The sequence below is a fragment of the Calidris pugnax genome, unplaced genomic scaffold, assembly GCF_001431845.1.
Source record: "Calidris pugnax isolate Ruff unplaced genomic scaffold, ASM143184v1 scaffold44, whole genome shotgun sequence".
NCBI classification, from domain to species: domain Eukaryota; kingdom Metazoa; phylum Chordata; class Aves; order Charadriiformes; family Scolopacidae; genus Calidris; species Calidris pugnax.
Window position 1 is genome coordinate 1,406,489 of NW_015094506.1, and position 27,891 is coordinate 1,434,379.

The 27,891-nt window shown below is 43.6% G+C and overlaps 1 protein-coding gene across 3 annotated transcripts in view; it reads right to left on the bottom strand.

The window, feature by feature from the left end:
- SYN3 (synapsin III) overlaps nucleotides 1-24,351 on the bottom strand; it is a 199,132-nt gene extending 174,781 nt beyond the window's left edge. The window contains exons 1-3 of one of the 3 annotated variants that reach the window (XM_014963577.1): nucleotides 24,332-24,351; nucleotides 20,327-20,402; nucleotides 3,148-3,580 (exon numbers count right to left, since the gene is read on the bottom strand). In XM_014963577.1, the coding sequence (XP_014819063.1) occupies nucleotides 3,148-3,464 (317 nt within the window). In that variant the 5' untranslated portion in view covers nucleotides 3,465-3,580; nucleotides 20,327-20,402; nucleotides 24,332-24,351. Of the gene's footprint in view, nucleotides 1-3,147; nucleotides 3,581-20,326; nucleotides 20,403-23,865; nucleotides 24,006-24,331 lie in introns of those variants that run through there. The other 2 variants (XM_014963575.1, XM_014963576.1) reach the window with 2 other exon arrangements.
- Between the last annotated feature and the right edge of the window lie 3,540 nt (nucleotides 24,352-27,891).

Genomic DNA, 27,891 nt, shown 5'->3' on the forward strand with positions numbered 1-27,891 from the left:
TGTACCTTTATTTTACTTCTGCTAATGCAGAAAGCAGCTGATCATATTCTGTGGGGCTCACATTATTTTTATAGTGCTTTGGAATAAACCATAGCATATTGCATGTCAAGAGCGGTAAGGATTTTACAGAAGAAGCCAGGCCATGGATTCCCAAGGATGCACTTCGCTTCCTCCAGACCTCTGAGAGAAGTTGAGTGCTACACTGCATCATCAGAGACACAGTAGCTCCTTAAAAATAGAAAGGATTGCTATTTGTCACTTTAAAGTACATTCAACACGCGCTTGCCTATTTGGGTTGTTAGAGAATTTCATCATGCACTTGTGCAACATCCACAGTTGCAGCTCTTTGTCTCTGCTGTAATACAAACAGTGATGATAAATTAATGTCTGGCTTAGCAATATTGTTACAGTCTCCAATTACGAGAAAGTGTTTTAATGTAGAGGAGAGAAATCGAATGGCAGATTCCATTGTCTCTCACCCTTCCTGTCTGTGAACAAGCTTGTCCCTTTTGTAAACCCCACGTCACTTGGTGGGGGGGAGGAGGCATTGTGGAAGACCTCCACCCTTAAAATAAAGGTAGCGCTTCAGTAGTTATTTCTTGGAGATCTTTTCTAGTAGAGTTAACTATTTTAAAAGGAGACGGGAAGGGTTTTTTGAGAACCAAGTACAAAGGTTTCACAAGTAGCAAGAGCCAGAGCAGGAAGAGGTGATATGCATTGCAAACGTGATGCTTCTTCCAAACCCAAAATCACCATCACAGAAGCAACAAGTTGTTGTTCACCCTCCAAAGTCTGGGACTGTCTCCGTACATGATGCAGAGTGGACAGCCAGAATCCCTGGATAACCAGCTTCTTCAGCTATGCTCTCACAAGGCAAACATTGCTGCCTCGGATTGGTCAGCTTGAGCTCACATAACACCCTGGCTGAGACTGAGAAGATGACTGGCATTGCTCAGGAGTACCATACCAAGAATAAACATCCACAGAGCCATGAAGCCACTGCTCTCAAGGGCTCACTGAGTTTCCTGGAGACACAAAAATCAACTGCCAAATAGCACTCCTGGCCTACTGGAGTGGCTGCATTGCTACACTCTCTCAGAAAGGACCGCATGCTACCTTTAGGCTGGAGAAGTTTCTAGGCGTGTGTTTACATCTGTGCTACAAAGAGGCATGGAAATCTGTGGCAGGCAAGGGTTAGTTATGTTGTTTCCTTGGTTTTCATGTCATACATATGTCAGGATATGGTCATGAATACATAGACTAATTTTGTTCATTGGCCTCACAGCCTGAGAGAGACTGAAGGCAGGGAGCCTCTGCAAGCAGCATTATTTGATATCTGCAAGCTTGTGGATTAAGGCAGAGAGCTGGGAGAAATGAAAGGGGTCCCCTATCATGTGTAGAAACTGCTAAGTTATAGACAACAGAAGGGTGGCCAAGACAGCAGGATGCGAGGAGCGGAGGAGTGAAGACAGCACGGATAGCCATACCTCCTCTTTGTATCTCCCAGGTGCTGCTCCCTGGACAAGTTCAGCTCACAGACCACGAAGTCTGCATGACAGAACAGCAGCTGGGAGATATAAAGACAAGGATTTGAATGCAGTGTGTATTTTAAAATGCGAAAATACTGCACCAGAGTCCAAGCCCTCCTCGTCCTTTCCCCTGCTTAGACTACCTTCAGAACCATTAATCTCTAGGAAAAACTAGATTGGCCTTTGAGCTAGGGCTTTCCTCTCTGATTACAGTGTTTGGACTAAGCTGTGCTGGCTAAACCCCAGATGCTAGAGCTGTGCATTAGAGGCATTCCCATTTCTAGCTAGAGGATGCTATGTTAAGGGACTGCCACCTGGCAGCATCTTTAAGGAACTGCAAAAACCCTGAGCAGAGATAGAGGTTGGTGAGCATCAGCCTTCCTGGAGACTTGCAGGTGTACCCAGGAAGGAGAAATCAGAGTCGAGCAAGATGGGTGTTACTGACTGAACTATGGTGTTAAGAGGCTGCTACTGTGATAAAACACGACAGGCCAGTGAAACATTTAATACAACGACCACCTTATCAGCAATTTTCCCACTCAATTAAAAAACTGGTTTTCCTTTGAGAAAAATCCCACTGTTTTCCCTCTCTTAAAGTAAGATGAAGAAGCCTGACCTAGTTGTACTCAGTCACTGCTCCTTTTTAGCTAAGAGCTAAGCTCTTGCTTTGTAAAGACACACCCAGGGAGGCAGGTCCCACCTTATTCCCACTCTCTTGGGAAACCAGGGAAGACCAAAGGTGACAACTTTACTGAAGAGTGGGGTGGGATGAAAAGAACAATAAAATAATGTCCCTTGGCCAAGACCTGATAACCCAACTTTTTTAATTTTGAAGTTTTCAATACGGCCCCCTTGCTTGTGCTACCCTTTCTGTTTTTTTCTGTGTTGTGACAAGCTGGCGGACAAAACAATGAGTATCTCCTCAACACATGATCTAAATAAGTCTATTGGCCAACTTGCCTTTTGGAAAGTGTCCTCTGACGCCCAGTATCCCCAAAAAACTTCTGAAGTTTTGTTTGTAAACAGAGACCTGCACAAACAAGACAAATGTGAGGCTTAGCTGAGCCTGAGAGCCTTTTGCCAATATCTGCTATGCTTAGCAGGTGAAGGGTCCCTGATCAGCAAATGGAGTCCAGTCATTACTAATGGTAGCAGTAAGCTTGGGTTATCTTTTCATAATTTATGTATAAATTTGCATACAGAGAAAAGCTCAAGAGAGATTGAGCTGGAGAGATTGAGTGCCATCTCATTTTTAAAGCCAGCACAAACAGGTCCTGAACCACACCACTAATGCACTTTCAACTGTGACCACTGCTAGATGTGGCAGCTCACCTAAGTCTGCTGAGCCAAGAACGCCTTATATTTGCTCATACATTGAGGCTATGAAGAATTTTGCCAGTGAATATCAGATGAACACTTTTTTTCAAGAAAGATATGAGAAAAGCCTACTGTGCTGTTTATGCAACTCACCATTCAGACACTGACCTGGAGCCAGAGTTGGTGGCCTAGATGTGAAAGTATCCATGTAACCCCCTGCAGATGCCTCATGCTTCCAAGATCCCTCTCATCCCCCAAACTTCGTAGAGCTGAATTCATCAGGGAGACCATGATGACTTACCAGTCTGTGTGTGCATCATCGATCACCAGGAGGATCTTGGGTTTCTGGGCCACAGGTGGCGCGGGGCTGGCTGAGTGATCAATTAGTCCTGCAGCCGCTTGTGTGGTTTGCTTCATGGCACTGGAGATGGAGCTGAAGATGCTGCTGCCAGTAGAGGAGGAGTGTGAGGGCTGCGGTGGCTGTGGATGCTTTCGCTCTGTGGCAGGAGAAACCGGGGAGCTCGTGGAGTTGTCGGGGCGCTGCAAGTCCATCATGTAGCCATTGGGCAAATTTGCCACGAAACTACTGTCGGAGAGACGCCTCCGGAGGAAATTCATTGTTGCAGTGTTGTCTGGAAACCTTCTCAGCAAGACCGAGGCTGAACAATGGTGTCACTGGTCTCAGGGAACGTTTCTACGTGCGTGTAGTTTTTCAGCTATATTTAATTTCTCTCCTGTGGGAAGAGAGTCAAAGACATATATGTGAGGTACATACTGTAAGTCTGAGATAAGAAAAAAAGAATCTTTTGACCTTTTAAATTAGTACCTTAATCAACAATAAGAGGAAAAAGAGGAAAAAGGTTTCTATGCAGTATGCTACATTGGTAAAGCTAAACAGACAGGACAAAGTATGTTTCATGGCTCTCATCCCAAAATATTTTCTGTCAGGGCAGACCAGCTTACACTAGCTTAGTGGCTAACAATTCTATAACTGTTCCCTGTGGAGAAAGAAAAAAATATTCTGACCATAAATGTTAATTTTCAAGAGAGAGACAGCTTATTTCTGGTATTTTGTGTGTTAGAAATGACACCTGCTTGTTACAGATCCAGTAGGATAAAAAGTTGTATCATCTTTGGCAGGCTTGTGAGCAAGACTCTGAATTTAAGGCACAAACATCCTAAATTCAAATAGCATTTAGAAAATAAATCACAGAAAAATCACCATATACATCTTGATCAAGTTCAGTGGCAGCTTCAAACTACTTGTTTCTCTCCCTGCTGCTCTCTGCACTCAAAACTGGACCTTGAGCCAGATGCATGCTGGTGGTTGCTAGACACAGCAGACTACCTGATTTTACAAGTTCACTTGTAGGATTTTTGCAGGTACTCAAAACTAGAAGTTTGGCTGTTGTCTAATCTTCTCTTTTTTTTTTTTTCCTGTTGTCGGGTTTTTTGTTTTGTTTTGTTTTAAGAAGAAAGGTCTCTTCCTCTGCTCTTTTCCAGTGAGAAAATGAACACTGTGAAATATAACTATTTGGCTCTTCTCCTTTGACCAAAGTATGATGACTTTTTTACCCAACACACTAATTTTTCAGCAACTAAGTAACATCGCAGAGTTAGCAGAAATTTTAATTTTTTTTTTCACCTATAGAAACAGTCCAGAAATGAGAATTCCACAGTAATTCTCCAAGACCTTTTATCTGCTGAGACAGCGTTTGAGTCTTGACCAGAGGCTGCTTGGTGAGATTTAGGGGAAAAAAAAAAAAAAAAGAAACATATTGTTGGTAAAACATAGGTGTTTTTCAAGACAGACTATCTGCAGCAACAAAAGTGAGAGTTATCCCATACATCAAGTGAGATGAGTCACGTGAATTCCTGGTATCATCATTAAATTATGCCCCAACCTCCTTAAAATCTTTTTGAATAAGCCCCCTCTAAATGCTGGAGCTCCCTGCCGTTGCCTGACTGGTTTGGCCTCCCTTATTGCTCACGCTCTTGTCCCAGTCTCCGATTGCCTCCTGATGGCAGAAAACTGTCTTTCCCTGTTGGTCCAAGAGAGCTCAGCGTCTGTGAGTCTCCCTCCTGGAGCTGTGGCTGAGAGCTCATGGAGCAACTGAACAGCTTTCTTAAAATAAACTGTCATTTATTTTCACCTATAGGGATTTACAAAGCTTTGGAGACAAAGGATTCAGACCGGTCTATGTCCATACCTCTCTTATCCCTCAGAGCCTTAGGAAGGCTTGGCTGAGCCTGCCTGGAGTAAGTAAGCTACAAAGAGCCCCTTGGCATGTGTCCCCCAAATCTCGTCATCCATCACCACCCCGACCTTGTGGGCACAGGATCCGTCTGGAGCAGAGGGCTCCCTGCTGAAGCTGCTGACGTTGGCTTATTAGAGCAATTTTTCTTTTGATTTCTCAGCCCTGGCAGTACAAGTCCTCTGACTTTGCCAGAGTCTGGAGTTAGTCTTTTCCCAGGGAATAGCTCAGGAAATCTTTAATGACTTCCTGCCACATTTGCAGTCAATAACGTACCTCGAGGCATTGTGCTGTCTTCCCACCCAGTCCTGGTGTGCCCGGTGACTGCACAACATCAGCAAATGCGTGACCTGGTGAGCACTTTGGTAGCACTGATGGTTTAGGCAGCAATTGTTCCAAAAGGCAGGTAACCTGTAGTATGCACATGGATTATGAGCTAGCTACTCACCTCATATATACACCCATACAGCACCTGGCCTACTCATGTCCTACTGCAGCAGCTGTGGGTGCCAGAATAGAGCCATCTACTCTTGCCTGTCCAGGATGACCAGACTGGTAGAGCCTACAAAGACTTTGGGGCATTTCTATAGGACAGGCAGGGTAAAAACGTGCTGGGCTGTTCTCTGCTCAGGAAGGAACCTGTGTTTTTTTTTCACCTTGCATAACACAAATAAGAAAAATCCCGTCACTTTAATGACAGTCCACTCAAGAGTAGGTCTGGTCCTGGTTAGGAGGAGCACCCCAGAGATCTGTCTACTGTCGCAAAGGTTCGAAATGAGTATCCTGTTGCCGTGTACAGCAATTAGGTGTGCTCTCTTGGAGGATCTTCGTGTTAACTGGCAAGGGGTGGGATGTAATTTCAATACCAACCTCAGGAAAAGTGGTTTTAGGACGAGACGCCTGTCCTTTGCACACTTTGGACAGCATCACAGAGAGCTGTTGGTTCCTGCTGTGGCAGCTCTCAGCCACGGGAGGGAACCTGACCCCAGCCATACAGGCTGGACAAGGCTCTTTTCATAAGGCAGTATCCTTGGGATAGGGTCCAGCAGCACTTACATGCTCTTGAAAGCGTTCATTGCCCACTGCCAGGCATTTACATGGCTGCTGCTTCCTCTGTGAGATTTGCACTCTCCAAAAGAACATGGGCTCCTTGCAAAGCATCAGCAAGTAAAGCAACGGGCAAATGTCTCTGCTCTGCACTGTGGACATGGAAGCATGACGGGAAGAGCCAGAGTACCCTGTGATGTGGCTGGCTGGAAGGCACACAGGTTTTCTCCCCAACAGGGCTTCCCAAATTGTACCCTTCAGGGTACTATTCACAATAAACAATTTGCCATCCCTACTGCAAGGCCATGACTGCTTGCCTCCTGGACATTTTTAAACAGCAGTATTTACAGTGTCCCATCATTTTTTCCACCAGGGGTTTGGTGGTGGAAGATGTTGCCCAGGAGACACGGGGAGCTGGCAAAACTCTCTTGTCAGAGAGTTTGGGACGCTGGGCTGAGGCTGCCCTTTCCCTTTGCTGGCTGGCACTGCCTCCACTTGCTGCGAAGACTGGGCTGCGTGCCGCTGGCTTGGGAAGGAAGGAGAGAAAAACTAAGCATCTGATGTCACAGGGAATTCTCCCTCCAGCAGAGCACGTAAAGGCTGAATTCAAACAGGATGACACTGCTGCAGCAGAGAGCAACAACTGACTCTGATCTGCGATGGGGGATGGCAAACCCACCAGGAACTTTGACTTTGGGTCTGTCAAAATGATAGCACAAACTGTCCTCCTCTAATTACATGCATTTTTCTAATGAGCTGGGTAATATAATTAAAATACACTTTCTCTTTTTTAAAAAACTGTAGTTATTGGCGGTTTCACTGGATCGATTTATCGATTGTCATTGGTGCTGCCACAGAGGACATCTCTGCAGTGGCAGCAGTGTAAACTGCCAGCAGATTCCTTTGCTTACTGCAGACCCTCATGATCTGCTCTGCATTGTGCTCACCTGCTGTTATTTAACTTTCAGCAATAGGGATTTTCCTACTGGCGCAGGTTGAGTAGGTTAGGACCTCATTTTCCTACTGCTTGAAACTCCTTGTGGAGAAACTGAGGGCTCAGCACATCAGGCCAAATCTGGCTCCACACAGCTCTCACAGCGTGCAGCTCTCATGCCAGCATCCACCTGGTGTACGTACAGAGCCTACCCTAGCAGGCAAGCAGGGCTGTAGCTTCAACAAAGCCAGGAGCCAACACCTCCTTCAGAAGCAAGACAACCCTGATAAGCGGTATTTTGTCACTTCAGAGCTACAGGTAGGAGAGCTGCTGGCTGTACACCATCAAGTTGTACTTGCCTCTGTGCACACTAGTGTCTTCTTACGGCTCACATGGAGACAGGTCACCTACTTGATGCTGTGCCAGGCACAAACAAACCTGCCCATAGCGAGTCCTGTAGCACCCTGCATCACTGAAATACAAGCTGCGATAGAGCAGCTGCCTCCCACCACACAGGAGTAATCTGCTCCTGTGTGAAACAGCTGCTCCTGAAAGCTAGCTGAGGAAACAGTGGGCATCTGGGCCATGGAGCTGCAAGTCAGGGATCTGGGCTATGTTTCAAGATGGGGAAATAATAAACAAGGCATAGGAGAATGAGTGAGTCCTGAGGAAAGGGAACAGGCAGGAGAGAGGGGGAGAATAGGAGGAGGAGAAGGCACAAACAGAATGGGAGGAAGTAAGTGGCAATCGGCTTAACCAAAAGACAACGTGGGAACATGGGGAAATCCCAACAATGAGCACAGTCAGGGAATCAAAAGGAAATGATGTGAGCAACTAAATGAAGCAAGAGCAAGGTCAATTGGAGCTGACCTTGAAAACAACAGCAAAGAGGCTGGCACCATCAGCCCCTTAACTAAGACACAGCTAAACTTCCTGGCTGATATTTTTGGAAGGGCAAGGGAGGGTAAGCAATCTGCTCCCTCAGCACGTTGACAGCAGCCAGGCAGCTACCTGCTTTTTCTCAAGCACATACTCCACAGAGATGCAAGTTATCTCAGAAAGCCTGTTGACATGTGTTAGAAATCAAGAACAAAACGTTCACTTAAACCTCTTGCTGAGTTACTTTCTAATGTGAGGTAGCATCAAGAGGGAACCAAACTCAATTGGCTGATATTTGTTAACTGTGCTTAGATTTCCCCTGAGCTTGTTATCTGTGCCATCAGGTAATGATCTGACATGACCACACCAGCTTGCGTGTCTGATTCCTGCTCTTGACAGCCTCAGTGGAGCAATGCTGGGGGCGTCAAGATGGAAAACCAATATGGAGAGATTATCCCTCCGCCTCACCATAAAGGGCACACTTACTTCTGCCCTGTGGTAGACAGAAAGATGAGGGGATGCTCCTCACCTGGCAACGGCCACTTACTGGTACCCCTCACATCCATTTTGTGGATAGCCTTCTGCATACATTCACATTTTAACATATGGGTCCCTTCCTGCCTTCAGGCTTATTGACACAATGTGGGAGTGGACTTCTGCAGAGGCACAGCCACATTAGAGAGATCTAAATCCAGCTGGATGGCTTTCCACATATATTTTCCAAAAGAGGAAAGACATTATTTATTATTATCAAGCTCTCAGTGTTTCACTCTGAATGGCTTCAACATTCCCAAGCTTGGCATAGCTTGGCATTTCTTGTGAAGAATTGAAAACAGTTCTGAAATTAATTAGAACTTTTGTTGGTTTTTTACCTCACTTGCCACAGTTTTGGACTCAAGAGGCTCACACGTTCAAACATTTCTTGGTATTTTTCAGTTGAAATTCCATAAATCAGGAAATTTAAACAATAGGGGATAGAAAAAGGGAAACGATGCCCCACCAATCCTCTCACATTTTGTAAACCTGAGACATTAACAAAGACTGTAAAGGCTGGAAAAACTGTATGCCATCCCAAAGAACAGAGGAAAGTAAAGACTTTCCATGCTCATGTTCAGTTTGCAAAGAGCTTTCCCAAGCACCAAGAGTGCAATACAGCTCTAACATAGACACTAACAGAAATTCCCCAAAACATGTAAAGCTACAGCACAAATTCCACCTAAAATCAGAGGGGTTTGTGCATGCCAGTGCCACAGACAGAGCCGTGCTATCTCTTTGAAGCAGTTGCAAGAAGTCAGGACCCTGCAGCTGGAGGGGGTGGCAGGGCAGGGGAGTGGACACAATACACCATGAGGACAATGATGCTACCCAGAACCCAAGTTCTCCATTATATTAGAAAATTGCTCTCCAGAATTTCACTTGCTTCCCAAAATCTTTATTACCTTTCACAGCAGCAGTCATCTCCTTTGGAAGTGCTCTTTAAGGATTTTTGCAAGAAACCAGTGTCTTGTGTGTTCAATTTCTCTGTTTAGACAGATCCTCAGAGATGCCACGAGGTCTCTTTCTCAGAAATTGATCCCCTTACCATGTCCAATATCCTTCATTAAGCCACTGACACATATAAAGGTGCAACAACTCTCTTGTCTTATTGCTGCATTCTTGCACACCTTAAAAAAAAATCCTCTCTACTTTCTTGGGTGGCTATTTAAATGGTAAAGTCTAGGCTTCGCAAATCTTATTTATTTTTTTCAGTTCGCAAAGCTGTCAGTGGTTTCGATATAGCAGCTTCACCACAGGGGGGTCACCTTATCTCGTCTTGAAGATAATTTTTGTGTGCATACCAAAGTGAATGCAAATGGGACAATTTCCCCAGAGCTACACCCAGCACAGAAAATGAGTTAGTCTGTTTTCTCTTTTGCCTATTATTTCATAATGGCAGGCAAGGAAAAGAAGGAGGAAAAAAAAAAAAAGCTGTAAAATGGCAAAATGCCATTGTAAGATCATTAAGCTTTCAAGTAGATTGCAAAGGAAGATGACTCAGGCCATGAACAATAGTGAAAAAATTTCTAGTGAAAAATAAATCTGAGTATTATGATAATGCTCTGTGGCTTTAATACCCCCAAGAATAAATCATGATGTGCTACTTCTTGGAAACAATACATTATTTCCTCATTTTATTCTCACTGTGGAAATCCTGTTGGCACGGACGGCCACAGTGTTGTCCCAGTGGTAATAACCCCTTGTCAGTGAGCTTAGGGAGCCCTTTTGTGGCCTGTCTCTGTTCAACATCAATACTTGCTTATCAGCAAACCCAGACCCAGCTCAACTCAAGAAGGCTGTATGGGGCAAAGAAATCCTGTCCTAATCCTTGAATACTATAGAACCATCTCCATCTGAAAGTCAGTTGAGTTGGCATACTGTCTTCTTTTCTTATTTCCCTAGTGTACTGTGGTCATTCCCACCCCGAGCTATAGCGACACTAATGCTTCCATTAAGGCTAATACTTACATACATGCCAAAGTGGCTTCTCACAGTCATACTAAAGAAAAGCAGGAGACAGCAGTACAAACCGGAGCATTTGTAGAGATAAATCCTCTGCATATTAAGCGCATGAAATTGTAAGAAGGAAGCAAGCAGGGCTCTGAAGCCCCTGTCTTTTTCCATCCTAGTCTTGGATCTGATGCAGCTTATGTTGTGTGTTTGTGAAACATGCTCTAAGTTTCCTGCAGTAACCATACAAGTCTTGATTTCATGGTGATAAGAGTGAAAGCAGCACCAGACATGCCATTAATAGAGCAGGGATTTCCTTCAGCTGAGAGACGCTTTGCTTTGAAGAGTGCTGATCTGAATAAAATCAAGAAGCTGGATGCATTTAATATGTAGGGCCTGCCAATATGCATTAGGACTCATCCAGATAAAAGATGCCTAAGGGACTGACAGCTCACAGGTTCTCAGAGGAAACTGCAGCAGCCTGCCCAGTGCTAATGGGGCTCCTGTCTTGATTATGATCACATACTCTTCCTAATTTTTATTTCTACTTTATTTTCTTTCTACCTTATTTCCATTCTGCCCGAATAGATTACTTACTCAAATTACAGGTGAACAGAATATTTAATTTCTACAGAGTTAACTACGTATGTTGGGGGAAAAGTACCACGGGTCATGAAAAGGAAGAAAGAATTCACTGAAAGGTCATAATATACACTAAATAGATAATTATTAATTAACTGATGATGATAAAAAGATTTTTCTGTTTGGAGCACAAATTGTATTACTTTTCATATGTTTATAAGACAAAAATGGATTTCCTATTTCCAAATAACATATCTTCAAACACAATTCTGCAATTCTTGCATGAATGCTTCTAACACATTTTAAAATGCCACAAAAATTCAATTTCTTTCTGAAATGTTCTTTGCTTTTGGGTGTTAAAAAGTTTTCCTTCAAACATCTGAAGTCTGTAGTGCTTATATTCCATCTAAGATTTGTTACTGTTTGCATCCATCTCTTTTCTTATCCTCACACCCTTACAGACACCACCATATCCCAGTTTCCCATTTTTTTTTTCCCATATGGTGTGGAACCCCTTATGATTCCTGAGATTTACTTAACTTGATGTTGTCAACAGCAGATACCTGGAGAAATAAAGCCTGTAATTTGTCTTTGTGTGAGAAGATGCTCATTTGCTTTCTAACCTTACGTGCCTGTCTCATGTAGCAGCCCTTAATTCAAAGAGAAGAATAAAATGAGAATTTAGGCACACTGACTGGTTTATTTTTCTGATGGAAGAGAAAAACAATGTTTTACTGCACTCTGGGGAAGATTTGTGGCACGACTGTAAGACAGTTTGATGCCAAAGTCTTTCATGAGATGTAGAAATGGTAGAAGATTGACTGTCTATACTATTACCCCCAAAAGAGGCAGAGGAAATGGGGATGGGTTAGACCTTGATCTGGAACACTGTAGGGGTCCAGTTGGCTATGTCTGTTTCAGGCTCTGTGATGACCAACCCAAACTGTGCTGGGTATTTGTAGGAGATATTTTTCTTCACTTTTTTGCATAGTAACTATTGATCACATGGAGACACATGACAAGCCGTATGGGTTTGTGCAATACATCCTTTCTGGTCACACCATGTACCCACACACTTCTCACTCCAGCTCTGGGAGAGGGACTGAGCACCCCAGTCTTTGCACCATCATCACTGCCTGCTTCCCAGCTGCAACCTCACAAATGTCCATGAGATCCTGCTCCAGCATGATTGCGGGTTGGAGCTGCAAGACAAATCTATTCTTGGTGCCAGCAGGAGCCTGTGCAGGACAGTCAGGAGGCAGGTGCTTTGCTTTCTTAATAAAGGATCTGGCCAGGTTTCAAGTGCCACTTAAGAAGTTATGTTGGCTCTGTAGGAACATTGTGTTGACAAAGAGTTGTACCACCAGAGGTGCACTGCTATAATTAGAAAGTACCTTTTAAAAGCCTAATGAAAAATTGCTTTAGTAATTGTTCTTTATCAAGCTGTCTCCTCTCCCGGTTTCCGTCTGCTTGCCTATTCAGTTTTTGCATTCATGCTGGATGGTGTAGGAGCCTTTCATAATTGGCTCCAAACGCCAGAAACTATGTTTAGGTGAAAAGCATCAGAAAATATAATACAGAAGTGTGAGAACCGGAAGATATTCTGGACCCAAAGTCCTGATAGAGTAGGCCAGTGGGCTGGGCCCAGACATGCAAATTAAGCACAGCATGATTTTAACAGAATCCTCTGTCACCAGTGTGGGGAAAGGTCCCTCAGCGTTGGTGCCTTGGTTTCCTCATTTACGAAGACAAGCTTTAATTTTCAGACTGCAGAGATATTGTAAGGCTCAGCTCACACGCCCCCATGCTGCACCACTGAACCAAGCATGAACGGCTTGAAGAGCTCTGGTTCCCCTGCTGATCAATAGCTGAATTACCAAGCTCTTAAGGGTTACAAAACTGGCCAGCCTTATTTAAGAACCCAACCACCAGGCCTTTCAAGGGTTGGGGGGAAGCTTTCTTGGAGGAAAAAAAAGTGGCACTTAGAACCATTTTGTAACTGGGAATGTAAAGGAGTGATCCACACAGCTATTGTAGTTTCTCCTTCTCCTACACTTGCAGAACTTCTTTCCCAAGGCTGGAAAGGAGAGAAAGAAGGGGAAGAGGAAAAGGAGAGGATGGAGTGGCTCTGCAGCTGGACAGCCCGAGCAGGGTGCAGTGGGAGACACTCAAGCTGCATGCACTGGCGTGAGCCCTTGCTGGGTACACACAAAAATACGGCGTGACTAACTGGTTACAGAGAGCATGAGCATTGCAGCCAGCAGAAAAAAACTGGGAACTGCCTAAAAATCTCAGACAGAAGTTATCTGAGAGCCACACTGGGGTCTGCCTTTCTGCATTTGTGTCCTGACTAGCCGGACAGGTAGGCAGTTACTATTTATGTGTAATTATATGATACAGCTAACGATAGAAGCAGCATTGCTGAGTATTCCTCTGTGGGACAACCCGTATTTGATCAGAGCTAAACAGTGCAGCCCCATGTGGCTGAAGCTTACTGATGAAAGCCACTTTTACTGTGGGTCTGTATTTACAGAAAAAAAAAAAGTGTCCAAGATTAGACTGTAAGATCAGCTGAAGAGTCCAAAACAAACTCAACAGAGCTCTGAGTAATAGCTAAAGAGCTTCCTTGCTCCACTGGGTTTATTTTCAGCTCTTGCCCAGACCGAGTGCCTCAGCCCTCAGAGGCCAGCTGGTTTAAAATTTTGTGAGTTTAGAACTTTGCCTGTTGAAACTGGCCGCCTTGTAACAGCTGCATCACTTTGTCATACCTACACAGTCACAGAACTGGTTAAAAAAAACCCAAACAGACCAACCCCAAGGCACAATCTCTTAGCTTCAAGATTTCAGACGCTGGCATGGATGGCAAGGTGTTAACTACAGCAGGCTGAGGAAGCACGCTTATTCCCTGCAGATCTGCACAGAGCTACGCACTCATGGAGCCTGGTCTCCCCCCCGTCAGGATGATATGCCAAATTCTGCCTGTGCTTACATTTGCATATTCAGTGTTTTCCATAGGCTGGAGCTGAAGTGCAGAGCTGATATTCCTGCATGTTGCAGTACAGCAGTCAGTGCACTGAAAAGCACAAAACATTATTCTCTATTTCAAGACTGTACACAAAAAGAAACCAATCTTATGGGGTTTGTGGCTGGAAAGAGTGGTTCCTTTCTCAATGTTTTTTTCTTATGGACTTTTTGTTTTGAGCAAGTCACTCAGTGTGCCTGATTGTATAATGATATTTCTGTTAACTAAAGCATGGAAAGGCTAAATTGGGTCAAGTTTGAGAGAGACTGAGATGTGAGGTGACATAAATACAGATTGCAGAGGTGTTCTATAATATACAAAGTAAGTACAGCAGCTGTTTAAAAATAAATCTACCTGAAAAGTGTATTACTTTTAACATGGAAGAATATACAGAATTCTCAGCTCCAATGAGAATTTCTAAGCTCGTCAGAGTCCAGTTTCAGAGCTGATCACTGCAAAAACAGTATTGGATATCCAGAAGATGTTAATTGTGTAAGAAAGTAGTGTATGTATGATCTTTTATAAATAAGCCAGCTTATACACAAAGATCTCTGTCCCCTTTCCTCTCTACTCCAATGCAAAACTGGTACCCAAACATGACCCAGTGATGGGATTATGAAAATCTGGTATCATCACTGAACTCCATTGAAGTAGAGGATCACCTTCACATGTCAGTGGTTAAATCACTTCATATGGGAATTCACATGTAAAACCAGGGAAAAAGAGGGACATATTGTGAGCATTAATAATAACGTACACTGCATGAAAACAAATACACAAGTCCTTCACTATTATCAGTTTAATCACTTACTCTCTTGTTGCTTTAGCTCTCCATCATTAGTATCTCATGTCTGAAAGAGGATAATTGCTTTGGATCTCTTCAATTACTAGTAATGCACTGCAGAGCACTTGTGAAAAATCAAATAGGTTTGAAGACTAGGATCATTGAGCTTGGCCTCCCACGTAGTGCAGCTTGTCTCGTTTCTCCCAACAACTCCTGCCGTGTAGTTTGTCATTTCTGATTGAAAAACCAACTGCAAGAATAGCTTGTAAATACTCATGGGTGTGGTTCAAAATCAGCCCTGTATCTAAGCCATCATCGCCACAGCAAGAGCAAAGCAGCAGCTCCCTGAAGCCGGTGAAGAAAACAGCATTTGGTCCAGCAGTGGTGATCCCCCAACTTCAGCAGGATCTGCGTGACCGTATGATACCCCAACTCAAAGACACTTGCTTAAGCACCCCATAAAAGCCCAGATGTTCATGCTGCAAATCAGCAGCTGTCTTCTGGGCAGCTAGATCTTGAGCAGCAGCTGCTGCCAGTGCATCATCTCCAGGGCTAGTCAGTGCCTGGCAGCAATCCCTACCTGAGCTGAGTTTTCAGTTTGCGCTACCCTCAAGGTCGAACAAGAAACATTGCCAAGCAATGCAGGAGATGGCAGCTGGTTTGTCAGCCTTGGCCCTGCCCTCCCTCTGCCTGTTTGTCACTGAGCCTCATGGCAGAGCCCATCCCCTGGGGTTGCTGCCAGCCACAGCTCACCGAGTTTTCTTTGCTAAAAAGCAGCAGCAATGCTGCAGACTTTGATCAAACTGTTGGTCTTTGCTGATGCCTCTGTGCAATCACAGCACCTGCCTGATGCTCCTTAATACTAATGAAGCAGCAGCAGAAACCTTCTGGCTAGAGAAACTGTGCTAGAAAACCTAGTTGCTAACTGACTATTCCCACCCAGTAAGTAGAACGACTGCTCTGTGTTAACAAAGAAACGTGAGTTTTGCCAAGAGGAAGCACAGAACCTGCTGTTTGTTAAAATGGACACCCTGGCTGTATTTTGGATTTCAGAAGTGCTCTTTAAAGGCTCACAAATATATATTGCTGATGATTATTCCACCCGCTCCACCTGCTAGCCCTCACCATACCATGAAACAGGAATGTGCTATGCTTTTGTTAAAAATTAGAGTTTTTCTTACTTGCCGATAGCCCTTGATGCTCTACCACTAAGAATAAAAAATATGCACTTAGGAGGTTAGACAACTGGAGAGTCTATTCATTCTTCACCACCTACTCTGCTCTGGGAAAATATACTGGTCTTACAGCATCGTGTGAAGGTAACCAGCTATTGCTTCTATTAGTCCAAGGTGTGGGAGGCTCTGGAGAAACTTGCATTTCTAGAGAAACTTGCAGCCTCACTAAGAATTAAACCCTGTTGGTGTCCTCTTTATTTTCAGCTAGAGGACAACTACCACAGAATCAGCTCACGGTCCTCAGCAGATCACAACCATCTAACAACTAGATGGAGAGAAAGGCAAGGTGACAGAAGCAGAGCTGAAGGTGTAGGTTCTTCCAAACAGAAGCACTAAGGTCTTTTCAGCCATGGCTGTATGGGAAGAATCACAGCACAGGGAGACATATGGAACTGTGCTAAGAATGGTCCGGCTGAAAGTTTTTATATTTGCAAAAGTAGATTGTAAGCCAGACTGCTCATTTCAAAGAAATTTTGCCATTTCAAAATAGTTTTTGCTCCAAAACAGCACAAGAAATATTCCAAAATTTCTTGTAACATGTAAATCATAGAATCATAAAATTGTCTGGGTTGGAAGGGACCTTTCAGACCATTGAGTCTAACCATCAACACAAATGTTGTATCAAATATCCCATTCATTCATGGGCTTTCTTTTCCAAAGGTAGAATTTCCAGATCCTGTCTCACAGCGGATGAGCTGTGGTCTTCCACTGGAGAGATGCTGGACTGAAATGTTGCTGGCTGGCTACTTCTAAGATTGAGGTTGAAGGAGCATTATGGGGTTTGGATATCACAGGTTAACAGCATGTTACTGCTATTATTTGTCCAGGAAACCAAAACTGGCTACAAGACATTTCTGGCCAAAAGATGAAATGCCACAGCAATGTAGAAGCTCATGTCTTTTATCTTCTTCTGACTACTGCATTACTTTTTCTGGAACATTTACCAGACTCCATTACTGTATGCAAGTTAGCAGAACAGAGCATACAGAAAAACTCACAATGTTACTTATCTAACTAGCAACTCACAATGTTACTTATTTAACTAGCAACTGTCTCAGAAAGCAGAGTCAATTCCTTCCCTTCCAGCTCAACCAAAATTCTCATCAACTTCAATGGGATTCTCATTGAAATAAAAAAGTTTGGGGTTTGGGTCTGATCCCTCTCTTTCTGTTCACAGTAGAAGGCAGATGACCTTGCATGACTGGCATGATTTTTGTGGGAGATGCCAGCTAGTGACTTCAGAAGAGCTACAACTGCCCCGGGTAACTAAAGGCACCATCCTGCTCTTTCTGTGGGTCACTCCTAGGGAGGGGACAGTAGTCACACAGCCTGACCGTGGGGCCTCAGCAAAAGAGGTGGCACTTTCTTTCAAGACAGAGGCATGACATGCAAAGCCAGAGGCCGGTGACCTGTGACCGAGAGTCGGAGACATCAAAGAATCTTCCTGGGAAAAGCCTCCCTGCACATTAATAGGGATTGTCAGCTCTAGCGCTTGACAGGCGCCATCCTCTCCTATGCCTCATGTTTCTTAGGAGCCGGCGTGTTGAATGGCCTCAAGAAACTCTCATACATGAAACTGCCCCTGTGGGGAACAGCGGGGGAAGCCCTGACTGAAAGGCTCTGTTGAATTATTAAGGTTGCCCAGAGTAAACCAAGGTAACCTTCATGTTAATTCCTGACAGCCTCTTTCAGCTTTATTATAAAACAGCATCCCCCCTACCTCGCCTACTCCTCTCTCTCCTGTTAAAAGAAACTTCACAAGGCTGCTGAAGTAAGAAGCCCTGCCCGCAAGATTAACTAAATTCACACAGGCCTATTTTAGATAGATGCATCACGCTAAATACGGCAGCGTTTTGCTGCTGGAGGAAGCGCAGCGTTTCACCCAGCCCCTCTCACCGAAGCGCATTAATGCTTTAGCAACCAGAAAGGAAATACAAGCACCGTGTCTCATCTTTAAGCAGCAAAACTAAAAACTTTGGGGCTAAAAAAAGAATAAATACTTCCTAACTTGTCACATTATTTTGTTTTTTCAAGCCCACTTCAGAAAGCAGCTGGGTGCTGAGCGTGTTTCCCTGCCCACATGTTGTGCCCACAGTCCCTGGAAGCTGCCTGTGATGGCCACAGTGCACCAGAGTGACTCAGGGAGAGAAACATCCAGTCCACCACCTCTGGGACCACATCACCATTCTTTATCCCAGATTCCCATTTTTTTTGGTCCACTGCACTACAGCAGTGGCTATAAACAACTGAGTTGTGCTGTTAAGTTGAATGAGAAAACTCCTGATTTTCTTGACTTCTTTCACTGAATTTTTAGAGTTGGAAGGGACCATAGAGATCATCCTTTCTCTGAGAAGGACCTATATTTTCTAACATCTTCCTATGGAGTTTATCATCGTCTTCTGCATAGTCAAGCAAAAGTGTTTCTAGCAACCAAGAAGGTCTTTGACATGTTCCTAGGCTGCAATGTACTACTACAAGGGCTGTTCATCCTTACTCCAAACCCAGCAAGTTACAAGTTGAAGTCGGGAAGGAAGAAGACAGCATAACAGATATGTTCGTTGTATTGTACAAAAGAAGCCAACTACACAGGGCAAAGATATCCTATATTAAAAATAATACTTTTTCTCTAAAAAAGGAGTGTTACTATAAACAGCGGATTGTAAAGGTCTGAATCATCTTGGAGTTGAATGTTCTGCTGCTACTGCTTTTGCTTTTCTAATAGTCCTATGTAAATAGGCTTCTGTTTGCTTATGAAGTTAATTTAGTGCTGGTGAAAGTCTACCAGTCCTTCTAGATTAAAAATATTTTGCATTGGCTACATAAGAGGTACGGCATAAGCATTTGTGGCTGGTTTTTTCCACCAGGATTGGAAATTGTGAGTCCCAGTGGACTGGGACTTTCTCTATTCACTTGGATGGCAATGATGCATCAGTTAACCTCTTATTCTACTCCAACTAATGTGAATGGTTTTAGCTACCACTTTGACCAAGATGTGGCTTGTTAGTATCCTTTCTTAAATGGCCTTGTGTTTCTAAAGGGCTAGAACCAGCAAGGTAAAAAATCTTTATTTCTGTATTTGTGCCATTGTCAACTAAATGTAAAATTAATTGTAAATTAAAATGTAGGGCTTGAGGTAACGCGCTTTTTACACTTGAAGGAGCTGAAGAAAGCCACTCCAAACCATGAAGACCTGGCTGAAGACACTGGTTGCCATCTTTTAAAAGAAGGTGGTATGTATGTGTTTGCTTCTATGTCTGAGAAGAAATAAAGGAGCCAATGCTTTTCCAGGCTTCCCAGTTGAAATATACAGGGAAAAAGCGCTGGCTCTGGTGTGCTGAGAGCATGAAATAAATCTGCCAAAACCCACAACGCTTGGCAAAAATGAAATTTCCTTCTTCAAAAGTCTGATAGTTCACAGCAAAATTTAATGTGCCTTTAAAGTTAAGCTCTCAGAAGCGATTTGAAGGCAATACTCCCAGTTCCAGGAAGCCTGGAAAAAGGGTATTTTTCTATCCCTTCTAATCTGCTTTGCTTCCCACCTGCGACAGCTGACGACAGACCACCCTAGGAAGCAGACAAACTTTTCTTTCCCCTCACATCACTCTGGTGGCAGTGCAGAATTCAGCCCTTTGCAACAGAGTGCTGACACCAGGACAAAGGAGCATTTCCACCCCGAAGGCCACATCACAGACTCTTTCTCCTATTCTTCCAAGGCTATCTCATTATTTTTTTCCCCTTTATGAGCAGGGTCTAAATTATAAGCATGTGCCTTGGGCCACCTTTCCTGTGGCCAGTATAGTCTGCTAATGGCAGCAAAGCCATACTGCACCCTTGCTTTAGCATTTGATCTGCTCAGACACAGTAGGATTATTTCTCATTAAACAGACAATAGATGAGTGTCTGGAACCTGACAGCCATTAAAACAGACATCGTTAGTTCTGCGTAATCACTTATTTTTCCTTGATAACCATATTATAAATATATATGAGTCTAAGTACTGAACCAGTAACAGATCTCCTACAATTGCTAATCAGACCTCTGCTGTTTGTCAACATTCAAGAAAAATACTTTGACATTTTCTAATCTCTAGATGAGGTAGGACAACACCAAAACAAACGAAGGATGGAAAGAAGTGAAAAATTATCCAGAATGGAGAAATAGCATGGCTTCACCACTGCTTAAACAGAAAGGAAACCATTTTATCCCACAAATAATAGGCATATGTAGAAATTGGGAGGTTTCCATTTGGGCTTACCAAATTTGTTTGAAAAGTTATGATCCAGGGCTTTGTACACCTCTTGGGGTTGCAAGCCAGCTGAAAACACAGAGGCCTGAGGGGAGAAGAAAAACATTGGAGTGAGGGGGAGGGATACAGGAGGCAGTGCAGTGACGTGGTTTGAAAGAAAACACTCTTACAACAGCTCTGAAAATGCTCTGGGTGTTTTGTTTGACATTTTGAGTTAGCAGCTTCAACTACCAATAGATTATCAGATCAAGTCAAAAGCTGCACCTTTACCTTTATTAATTGTATCTGGGCCAGAGCAGCTCTTTGTTATTCCCATCTGTGAATTCTGTGCTTATTTGGTAAGCTATTAAAGAGGCGTGAAAGGAATTTATAGCCTAAAAACTTCAAAAAAGAATAAAACATCCTGAGTGTTTACTGCAAAACCTAACCTTCCGAAGAATTTCCAGACTGACTAAAAAGTGATCCTGCACCCCTATAGACAGAAGAGCATCCTCTGAGGGTAGAATGACAAAATACAGTACATCGGTCACAGAGCAATAAGAACCAAACTCTTTTCTTTCCCCTTTTTTTAAAGGAGGATAATTATATCTTTTTTTCTTGCTGGAAAGTAGTACATAAATACAAGGAATTTTTGGAATATTTTCAAGGTGGAAAGAGCCTGAATTTAATGTTAAAATTAAAGAAACAGTCTTTATTATGGAGGAGCTATGAAAGTTAAGGGCACTTCAGTCCTCTAGGGTAGAATTAACAGTACTACAAACCTCATAAGAGCAATTGCCCACACATCACATTCCTCCCCTCCCACCCTGCACCAAAAAAAAAAAAAAAGAAAAAAAGAAAAAAGGTAAAAAAAAAAATAATAATAAAGTGAAGAGTGTTGAGCCAGAGAAAAATGGTACCTTTCTGGGGGAGGAAGCATGATGTGAAGGACGCTGTGGTTAGTTTGTTGCAATTAGCATTAACATCAATAAGGAGCACAAGTTTTGCATCCCATCACACCCCTCATTACTAGAGTGCATAACCTCCTAACCTCCACCCAGGAAAATGATATCATTGCATGAATTAATCATCTGGGCAATTAATGGCGAAAGCGACCTCAGGTTTCCAGCACAGTCTTTGGCACCAGTGAATTGGCAATGACGTAAGCTTCCCTGGGAATATGCTGGCGTTTTGCCCATTCCTGAGCCTCGCTGTTGACTTGGAGGGCAGCAGCAAACAATGTAGTCACCCAACCGGTGATAAATGCTGCAAGTGAATGCCAGGCTACCGCTGCTGCAGCGTCAGAGGGATGCTTCTCCTGCCTGTGCCTCTCCCAGGGAAGATGGGTATCCTGAAACAGACTTCCTTTGATGTGCAAAGAGATGGACTCTCCAGGTGTATGCTCAGATACTCTCCAGTATCTGTCCTCTTCTTATTTAGGAAAGCTTCCTGCTCTGCACCTTGAAGCTGTGCTGTTTTTTGGAGTATCTGAATAATCAAGTTATTTAATTATTCCTCTGCTGCTGGGGCAGAGGCAAGGAGAGAGAAGTAAATTATACCAGAGAGTTTATTTTCAGCAGGCAAAGCTTGTTTTGCTTCCTTTCTTAGCGTGCTCTGTTGCTGTGAGTGCTTTGAAAGTTGGAGTCAAACTCAACTATGACCAAGACTTTTGCTAACTCAGAGGAGTTGAAGGACAAGAAAGAGGCATGAGAAATCCGGAGACAAGAAAAACCCCTAGACTACAGTATATATCCTGTCTTAGATATGTTTTTCAGTCATCTATTTCAGGTGAGATGAGGAGAGCATGGCTCCATCCTACCAGAAGCTGCTGCACATTACGTTTGGGTTTTCTATCATCAAATGCAAATATCCTCTGTAAGGTGGAGTCTTTTTGTACCTATGCCAGGTGAGTGTCCCTGTGGTCTCACTTGGGGCACATGCACAAGTTGTGAGACAGAGAGGGTAAGACTCAGCCAGCCACTCCCAGCAGCACATCTCAGAGACATGATGCACAGAGATGCTCCTGGGCAAAGGGTAGACATGAGCAGGAAGGTGCTCCCTGATGGGAATATAAGTCATGTTTGTATTTTCCCATTTTTGGGCTGCATGAGAAAGCCACAGAAAAGAAAGGAGTTTGAGTAGGGGAAATTTAAGGAGGAAGGAGAACTTGTCTGGGCAAACAGGTTTGGTTAATGCAAGACAAGCCATTTTGTTACTTGTCCCTCTAGGGCTTTCTGCCTTACTGCACTTCTCAGAGGGATTCTCTAGGTATTGCTTTCTGAGGAAGCAGAAAAAGCATACCTCCCTCAGCACTCATCATAAGAGTTAGTTTCCAACTGAGATGAGAGATCCACAGGTGAGCAGCATCTTTGTCTCAACACCACCTTCCTCTGGATCCTGGCTTAAAAAGCATGAGGTGGTGAAAACATAGAAGAGGCAGCTAAACCTGTTAATGCCTTACAGCAAGCTGTGATCACCCATCTGTTTAGTGACTGGGCTATGGTTACCCAGCTCAGGACAGCCTTGTCTTAAAGGCTTGCAAAGATGTAAGGTGCAGAAGTGCGATTATAGCATCATCACTGCAAACAACATTCCCCGCCTGCATGGCTTAATGCCACTTGTCACATTTGTAATCCAGCTTCCCCCACCTTCCCTGTCTGTTTAGCAGTCACTTGTTATCAGAGAAAAGGCAGTGAAACAAAGGGAAAAGCAGAGGCTAATTTGCTTGATATGCTCCTGCTCTTCTAGATAATATTAATTTGCGGGCTCTAACCTGATCCTCAGAGATGCTCACCCTTTCTTCGCATCATTAAAAAGGAGATGGAAAATCTGTGGAAGCAACTCAATAGATTATCACTTTAGCAGCAGGAAAACGGGACAGTTTGATCATCAGCTTCTAACCATTCAGATAACCTGTCCAGACTACCCCCCACCTCCTTGCTTTCCAGGTATAGCTGGCTCAGCAGATAGGATTAATCCACTTTCCTACTCACTCGCACTCCACTCTCCATGTTAGAGAATCTGATTACACAGATTGTTTGCAATTTATCTCCACCTGCCATGACTAATGCTCCAGTCTGACCTCCTCTTTCTCATTTTCACATTTCGCTGCAGATCCGATACACACACAGGCAGATGCACACACGATTGCTCTTTTTTGTTTGCAAACAGCTCACTAAGAGCCTCGGCATTTCCATTTTCAATCAAACCAGAAAGCACTAATGTTTTCCCCACACTATCCATGAGGTAATTTTTCCCTTTTGACTCCTCTCGTTACATTTATAATGCAAAGGCTTAATACATTGCTGCTCTATCCACAGAAAACACAGGCATCTCCATACGGACGTGCACAATCAAGATGCAATATTATAAACCCCTGCAGCACATATAAAGACAAAGGCACACGCTACATGCACTGAGCAAGTGCCACCACACACATTCCTGTTCCTTCCAAACCCTGCAGGAAAGCATTGCCTGCGGAGTGCTTTCTTATAAACAAAAACACCCTCCCTTGCAGCACAGAGCCGGTATATGATTCTGGCGAATCCCGTTCCCGCTTGCTTCCTTACCTTTCCTCAGTCTGCTAATCCGGGGGCCCTGGACCTATTCGCTTTCCCTCCTGCACACAAACTGCCAGTCCCTCCTGCTTCACATTCACAGCACACTAGCAGGATTCACCGTCATCCCATTCTGCCGGATCCTTATCGCCCTATTGGCCAAAGCCAGACATTAAATTCAATTAGGCTCCTCCTTATAACTATATTATCACAGGAACAGGATGAATAATTTAGTAAAACAACAAGGGTGTGCAGGCTCTGGTGTCACAGACTTCACCCCCACTGGCAGGCTTTTATCAAAGAGAGGCGGGTAAAGAAACCAGAATCTGTCACTCTCCTGAAAAGGAGACCTTAGATTACCCACTTGTATTTCCCATTTCATCCCCCTTCTTCCCCTAAAGCCATGGCACTCCCTTCTTATTGTTGTACATCCATCCCCAGCCCGCAACACAGTATTTCCCTGGTGAATCGTCATTACCATCTCAGTGGATGCAGAGATTTCTGTCCAGGCAAAGTGATACTGCAGCACATCAAACACTTTGCCTCTTTCCTGAATGCAAGATGCGAAAAAAGAATAAAACCGTTCTGCAGAAGGGAGCGACAAGACGAGCAGATCACAAGGAAGTGGGAGAGTCTGCCTTGTATAATGATATCTTCTGTTTAGCAACTGCACTGTCATCCTATCAGTTCAGACACCCAAGGGATGCAAGTACATGGTTCCTGAAAGAAAAGGGCTCGTATACACACCACTCGGGGACTATGATTTCACATGCCTGCAGTGGGAGTTTGAATCCCTACGTCAAAAACACACACCAAAGTGGAAGTTTTTGGCCAGAGCAAATGACTAAACTGTTCCGTTTTCCTTTTTTTTTTCTGACCAGAAATTTGTAGTGACAACTAACTACTCCTGTATTTCCCACAAAGTAGTTTTTCTCAAAATGAACACTGCTCTTTTTCTTCAGGTCATGCTTTGTTTGAAGAGCTACAGAGCACTGCAGCTTCCCTTAACAGGGTCACCACTATCTAAGTCAAGCCTCAGACCACCTCATTTGCCTGAAGAGCTTTTTTGTTACAGGAAACAGTGGTAGAAGTGGAGAACCTCAGTGGGACAAGCCCTCCCACCCCCAAATCAGAGCAAGCAGCCAGCAGGGCTTTTAAATGACCATTCACAACAATAGTGAAAGCTATTGTTAATACACGTTCATGTGCGCAGTATTTACAGACAGCCATATAATTCCACCATAAGTGAAAGTGAAAGTGAAAAATAGAAATGATGAAGAAGCCATTCTTCTTCCCTTATAGAAGCCTGCATCCTTTAGAGTCCAAGACCACCCTTTGCACTCTGCTTCCTCTGCGCTAATATTTACTCAACAGAGTCTATACACCAACTATGATAATAATGTGAGGTTCAAATTCGCACTAGAGCCCAAACTCCTTCAAGCAGCTCCTACCCTACACCAGCACTCAGTTTGGCTCGTCTCCCAGGACTGGCTGGCTGGGTAGCCATTAGCCTCTAGGGGCAGCAGGGACATGAGGTTGAAGTCAAGCTCAAGTACCAGCATACCTACAAAGGCAGACCACCAGTGAGAGACCAGCAGTCTTCCTAAAGGCAATGTCTTTCTTTAGGCACTGTTTTCATATCAAAGGACTGGCAGGAAGCTGGGATGACACACAGCTATGTCCACCTTCTAAATTGCTGGGCTGTCTACCTCTGTCACAGCCCCGGTGCAGGATGGAAAGTCATGCTGCCTTCCCCAGGAGAATAGGACACAGGAATTGTGGATGTTTTTGCCTTTCCCACCAAGTTTAAGGTGATCTAAGGAGAGAAAAGAGTCTTGACCAAGTTTTTGCCTTTGTCTATGACTGATTTCTCTGCCAAAAAAAAAAAGGGACAAAAATGCTCTCCTGCTCCTGAAGATGCTTCACTTTCGAAGAATGGCAGCTGCTCTTTCCCCCTCCTCTTTCCCTTGCAGCCATCCAAACTTCCCAGAGCTTTTGTGTTAAAAGGAAACCTTGAATTATGCACTTGGTGATAGCTTCAGAGCAATTAAATTAAGCCACATGGCAAGATGCCCAATGTCACTACCCAAACTCAGGATGGTTTAGCATCATTTATTGAAGAGTTTTTACATGATGCTTACTTAAATCACAAAAAGAGAGCAAATTAGGCTGTTTCCATGACAACTACAGAATCTGTTCAAAATTCAGGAGATGGAGGGGGGGGGGAACTTCAATGGAGAGCTCTGCTCCATCAATATGACCCTTGGTTATCAAAACCCTTTCAAGTTAATTCCTAGCATCAAAGCCTCCCTGACAAAGGGTTTAGTAATCGGGAGCAAAGATTTGGCTAAAGAGGGCACAAGTCAATTCTCCCAGCACTAATGTGAATTTACTTCTAGTAAGAGGCGCTCAGCTGAGGGCTCCACAGAGTGAACACAGAAGTGGCAGCAGTAGTACATAAACATACACGAGGCAGGGTGGGAGAAATAGCCTCCTGAGGCTTCATTGCAGACAAGCACTGACTCAAAAGGCAAATTGTGACTCTGTGGTGCAGTAAAGGCGAATGACGACTTCCACAGAGTAGATGGGGAGGGAGAGAAGGAAACAGAGTCCCAGCCACTGCTCATGAAAACCCTCCAAAAGTTGGAATAAGCCGAGTAAAGTCTTCCACCAACCCCAAGAAATTCATTAAAGCAAATAAGAGAACAAAATGGCAAGACAAAAAGCAGGATCAATGGGGTCAGAAGCAGCCAACAGGCTGAGCAAATTGAAGACAGACTGTTTAAGTTCTTTTTCAGGAATTAAATCCTTGGTAGGATTGTTGAATATTTTCCAAAGCTTGTTCTCTGTGTATTTCTTTTTTCCAGCTGAACATTTATTCTGTTGCAAGCCTTCTAAGAAAATCACTATTTTAGTAGGATTTTTTTAGTAAAGTCATTTGGTTCTCAATTGCAATAGCTGAGGTATTTTTGGATGAAGGCAGAGAACATTTGGTTGTTTTTTTTTAATTCCAGAAAGATTTGTAGTTTACATGGAAGATCTCTCTTTCCTCATAATTATTTTTGATCAGACAATTTATTGCCATTGAAAGCTTTGGTGTTCTCCTTTGAAAATATGCCTCACTGAGCATAAGCCCCTTTTGGATGGTAGGAACATTTTTAAAATTAGAGAAAATTGAACACACCGTCAGAAGGGGGTAATCTGTGAAAGTCTCTCCTCCTCCCTCTTCATCCCTGGATGAGGGAAACTGTGTTTAGAGATGAAAACAAGAAGCAATTGAGAAATTTAGGGAGAGATATAGGATTGTATTGTTGTGAGCGTTATACTCCAAATAGGAAACTTGACAAGGCAAATGCATACTTACTACAGTGATCCAAAAGTTCAAGAAATTATGAAAAGAACCCTAATAAAAAGTATGCATTTTCAAGATATAAGTACTCTCTTATCTAATGCCCTGCCCACCCTTTAAGTCACAAGACTGATTGTCAGTCTGCCTTACATGGGATGTTGTGGCAATATTTCAGCAACTTCAGTTGGAGGTATTGATCTTCTGATGAGGTCTTCTTCCTTGTGCCTGGGTACTACTTTTATAGGTTGCTAATAAGATTCAGCCGTAGAACAAGTCTTTACTTGGTTATCAACTTGCAAACGAGGCTAGCTATTTCTTTTCATGTCCTCCCCCTGCTCCTTGTTGGTATCCTGCAAAGCCCTCCAGAAAGCATTTATTAGCTAATGATATTATAGCAGCAGGAGAAGGTCAAACTGCAAATAAATCACCTAGTCTTGTTTTGGACCCACAATACATGGCAGAGAGAAGAGGTTGAACTGAGCATTTTTTCATGCTGAATACATTGTGACACCCTCTTTAACAGCCACCAGTTTGGCAAACATTCTCTTGGGATGGTGTTACAGCAACAGAGACATCAAAGTGACAGATTCCACAGATATAAATCTGAGGAATAAAGGACAGGGTTAGAGAGAGAAGAAGGAAAGGGCAATGCACAGGAGAACAGGAATGAGCTCTTGGGAAGCATTGGG